Below are 5041 nucleotides of genomic sequence, written 5' to 3'. Positions count from 1 at the left end.
GGGATTACAGGTGCCCACCACCATGCCCAGCCAATTTTTGTGTTTTTAGTAGAGACAGGGTTTCACCATGTTGGCCAGGCTGGTCTCTAACTCCTGACCTCAGGTGATCCACCTGCCTCGGCCTCCCAAAGTGCTGGGATTACAGGTGTGAGCCACCATGCCCGGCCTCACCCCTATGACATCTGAGCAGTCACAAGGTTTTGGCTACTTGACTCCAAAACATATCCCAAGTCTCACCACTTTGAACCCCGCAGTCTCCACTGCATCCAGGCCAGCATCGTCTCCCATGGATGGCGCAGCGGCCTCCTCGTCAGTCTCACTGCTTCCTCCCGACTCACCCTACAGCCTATTCTCCACTTGCAGCCAGAAGGATCATTACAAACTGTAAATCAGATCTTGTCCTTTCTCCATGCTTTTTTTTCTTTCTTTCTTTTTCAGACAAGGTCTCGCTCTGTCGCCCAGGCTGGAGTGCAGCAGTGCAGTCATAGCTCACTGCAGCCTCAACTTCCTAGGCTCAAGTGATCCTCCCTCTTCAGTCTCCCGAGTATCTGGGACCACTGGCACAAGCCACCATTCCTGGCTCTTTGTTTTATATGTATTTTTTGTAAAGACTTGGTCTCACTATGTTGCCCAGCCTAGTCTCAAACTTCCAGGCTCAAACAATCCTCCAGCCTTGGCCTCCCAAAATGCTGGGATTACACACACACACACACACACCCCCCACCATGCCCAGCTAATTTTTTTAATTGTTTGAGAGACAAGGTGTTGCTATGTTGCTGGGCTGTTGATTTCCATTTTTAAGTGATGCTTTAGCTCAGTGTGAAGCGTGAATGGGAAGGAAGGGGAACAGGGTGGCAGCCCATGAGGAGGCCACAGCAGTGGCCCAGGCATAGGGTGGTGGATTTGTGACAGGCATACATTGATGAACTGGTGCTACGTTTCAAAAGAAGGAAAGATCTGACTTGTTGACTTAGGAGGTGAGGGAGAGAGAATCAAGGATGATTACCCTGGCTTTGTACCACAGGATGGGTGATGGTCTAGAGATAGAATCTGGGGAGCTCTGGCAGGGCACGGTGGCTCATGCCTATAATCCCAGCACTTTGGGAGCCCAAGGCTGGTGGATCACAAGGTCAGGAGTTCAAGACCAGACTGGCCAACATGGTGAAACCCCATCTCTACTAAAACAAAAACAAAAACAAAAACAAAATTAGCTGGGCATGGTGGCTTGTGCCTGTAATCCCAGCTACTTGGGAGGCTGAGGTAGGAGAATTGCTTGAACCAGGACCCGGGAGGCGGAGGTTGCAGTGAGCCAAGATCACACCACTGCACTCTAGCCTGGGCTACAGAGCAAGATTCCATCTCAAAAAGAAAAAAAAAAAGAAAGAAATTGGAGAGCTCCATTTTAACCCTCTTAAATTTAAGATGACTTAAGTATAGAGACATACAAGTAAAGGAGGCACTTGAGTTCATTTATTTACAGCAGTAGAGGTCAGAATTGCAGTCACCTTTATTTTCTGATACCTTACTTTTTATTTATTTACTTCTTTGAGATGGAGTCTTGCTCTGTTGCCCAGGCTGGAGTATACTGGCATGATCTCGGCTCATTGCAACCTCCACCTCCTGGGTTCAAGCGATTGTCCTGCCTCAGCCTCCCGAGCAGCTGGGATTACAAGTGTGCACCATCACACGTGGCTAGTTTTTGTATTTTTAGTAGAGAGGGGGTTTAACTATGTTGGCCAGGCTGGTCTTGAACTCCTGATCTCAAGTGATCCACACACCTGGGCCTCCCGAGTTTGGAGTTTGAAACCAATAATATAAAATTGGGGATCATGGACACTGAATAGCTATTCTTATGAATAACTAATGAAAACTTAAATTGAACAAGAAAATGGTCCCACCCACAGGGTGACACTGAATCTGGTCACCTGACTGTTTTGTCCTGAGAGTGCACTAGGCAAAACCAGGCAACACACTATAGACGCCAAATCCAGAAGGATGTGTTCTGCTGCAAGCCACAAAATGACAGACTAAGAGTAACTGAAACAGAGCAAGCTATTACTCCCGCTCTGGCACTGGTGACTGGTTAGTTCAGCGGCTCAGCATGACTGAGTCAGGACTCTGGGTTCCTGTCTCTGTGATGATGTTCCCCATGTGGTAAGATGGTGATTGCAACTCCAAGTATCATAAATATCTCACAGAGTCCAAAGGAAGAGACGAAGGGTCTGTTCTCCAAAGACTGTCCTCTAAGTGGGAGGAAAACCTTTCCTGGCCTCTCCCGGGAGACCTCCCTGTCAGCTCCCATTGGCCAAAACCATGTCCCGGGCCCATGTCCTAGCTGCAAGTGAAGCTGGAGGAGGAAGTCTCTGGCTTTCACAGTGGGAGGGGCTCAGCTTGCAAGATGAGGTGGGGAGTGATGGCTGCTGGCGAGGCCGCGGGGCCTGGCACCTGTGGGATCTCATTTCCCAACTGCTTCCATTTTAATTCCATGGCTCCTTTTCAGGGATGTCAAACCCTGAAGTGATCCGAGCTCTGGAGCGTGGATACCGGATGCCCCGCCCAGAGCACTGCCCAGAGGAGCTCTACAGCATCATGATGCGCTGCTGGAAGAACCGTCCGGAAGAGCGGCCGACCTTTGAATACATCCAGAGTGTGCTGGATGACTTCTACACGGCCACAGAGAGCCAGTACCAACAGCAGCCATGATGGGCAGGACCAGGGCAGGGCCAGGGGCCCAGGTGGTGGCTGCAAGGTGGCTCCAGCACCACCCACCAGGGCCCAGGCTGCCTTCCTACTCCCAGACACCCACCCTCGCTTCAGCCACAGTTTCCTCATCCGTCCAGTGGGTAGGTCGGACTGGAAAATCTCTTTTTGACTCTAGCAATCCATAATCTGACATTCTCAGGAAGCCCCCAACTTGATATTTCTGTTTCCTGAAATGGTTAGATTTCAGTTACAGCTGTGGTTTGGATGGGAAACTTTCAAAATAGTGAAATGAATATTTAAATAAAAGATATAAATGCCAAAATCTTTACCCAAAGGTTGGTTTTCCTGTCCTTCCAATTCCTGAATATCTATGTGCCTTCTTGCTGTATGACAAGTCAGAAAGTGTGAAGGACTCTCCCGGGGACCAGAAGTACAAAGGCAAATGGGGTTCAGACTGGGTGCAGTGGCTCTGACTTGTAACACTAGTGCTTTGGGAGACCGAGCTGCTGGGGAGTGCTTGAGCCCAGGAGGTCGAGGCCGCGGTAAGTTCTGATCATGCCACTGCACTCCAGCCTGAGTGATAGAGTGAGACCCTGTTTCAAAAGCAAAAGAAAGAAAGAGAGAAAGGAGAGAAAATTGGGGTTCAATGTGTGAAGTTTTCTAACTGCCCTAAAATAGTTGCTGGCTGGTATTAGTTTTCTCTTGCTCCTGTAACAAATTACCACACATTTGGTAGCTTAAGACAACACAAACGTATGACCTTACTGGGCCGGGCACAATGGCTAATGCCTGTAATCCCAGCACTTTGGGAGACTGAGGCAGGTGGATCACTTGAGGTCAGGAGTTCGAGACCAGCCTGGCCAACATGTTGAAACCCAGTCTTTACTAAAAATACAAAAATTAGCCAGGCATGATGGTAGGTGCCTGTAATCTCAGCTACTAGGGAGGCTGAGGCATGAGAATTGCTTGAACCCAGGAGGTGGAGGTTGCAGTGAGCCAAGATTGTGCCACTGCACTCCAGCCTGGGTGACAGAGCAAGACTCTGTCTCAATAGATAAATGAATGAATGAATGGATGAATGGATGGATGGATGGATGAATGTGTAATCTTACTGCTCCAGAAGTCAGAGGGACTGAATGGGTTGGCAGGGCTGCATTTCATTTGGAGCCTCTAGGGCAGAATTTGTTTCCTTGCCTTTCCCAGCTTCTAGAGGCTGCTCCCATTCCTTCACTCATCAGTCCATTTCATTCATTCCTCCAAGCTTTGCTTTCGTCCTCATATCTTCTCCGACTCTGAGTCTTCTTCCCCTCTTTAATTTGTAAGAACCCCTTGGATCTACCTGGATAATTCCGAATAATCTTTTCATCTCAGGATTCCTAATCAGCTTTGCAAAGCCCCTTTTGACATGCAAGGTAACATTTTCACAGGCTCTGAGGGTCAGGACGTGAACATCTTTCAGTAGAGGGAGCATTGCTCTGCCTTCTCCACTGGTCTCCAGATGCTGAATGGGTTTTGCCTTCAAGGAGCTGGGTCTTCCAGGATGGTTTCTCATAATCTGGGATCCTGACTTTCCTGTTAGGCCCCATTGCTACAAGAACTGGTCAGTTTCCAGCTCCCCAGGGCTGGGGACATCCCCCAGACCTAACATTTCCCATGGCCAAGCAGCCATCATACTTGCTGAGATGGTATTTACTGTTGCAGGAATCCTGGTCCGGAGATACGGCTGCTGAGAAGTGTTTAGTACCCTACAAGGGAAGCTCTCAGTGGAAGGGTGGGAGCCCTGTGTAGGAAACAGAGAAGACGACGTGCTAGGCGCTTCTTGAATATTGCCTCAGCTGAAAGTGCCCGGCAGCTAGTTTTTTTATATAGAAAGACAAAAGGAAGTGGACAATGAGGGAAAAGCAAACAATGCCTTTCTATATTATTGCATCCCCTGAAGGTTCTATATCACATCACCCTCCAGGGTCCCATGGAATCCTACATGAACTTGATTCTGTACCCCTGAGTAGTATGGGGTTCTGACCTTAGGAACTGAATATAAGAACAGTGGAAAATAAATCTAGTAGTGTTTCAACTTACCTAGTTGCTCATTTAATTACTTTCTTGCTTTCTAGTTTGTGTCTTGGGTACCTGAAAGCAGAGCCCAGGGTCTTATGATAGAAATTTGCCCTTACGATATATGATAATAACCCAATGGGAGGAGCACACTTCCCTGCTCCCTCAGTGTTGAACTTGACCATGATACTTGCTTTAGCCAATGGGATGTTAGCAGATGTGATGCAAGCAGAGGCTTGAGATGTGCTTGTGGGGCTGGGCTTGCCTTCCAGCCTTTTGCCCT

At 48.5% G+C, this 5041-nt stretch overlaps 1 protein-coding gene across 1 annotated transcript in view; it reads left to right on the top strand.

The window, feature by feature from the left end:
- Positions 1-3033, top strand: part of HCK (HCK proto-oncogene, Src family tyrosine kinase) — a 48344-nt gene extending 45311 nt beyond the window's left edge. Inside the window, exon 13 of the mRNA XM_037734465.1 lies at positions 2480-3033. Within this exon, the coding sequence (XP_037590393.1) occupies positions 2480-2703 (224 nt within the window). The 3' untranslated portion in view covers positions 2704-3033. The remainder of the gene's footprint in view (positions 1-2479) is intronic.
- Positions 3034-5041: the final 2008 nt, after the last annotated feature.

The sequence above is a fragment of the Cebus imitator genome, unplaced genomic scaffold (assembly GCF_001604975.1).
Source record: "Cebus imitator isolate Cc_AM_T3 unplaced genomic scaffold, Cebus_imitator-1.0 Scaffold18, whole genome shotgun sequence".
Classification (NCBI taxonomy): domain Eukaryota; kingdom Metazoa; phylum Chordata; class Mammalia; order Primates; family Cebidae; genus Cebus; species Cebus imitator.
Note: the sequence above shows the minus strand (reverse complement) of the source record. Positions and strands in the feature narration are given on the sequence as shown.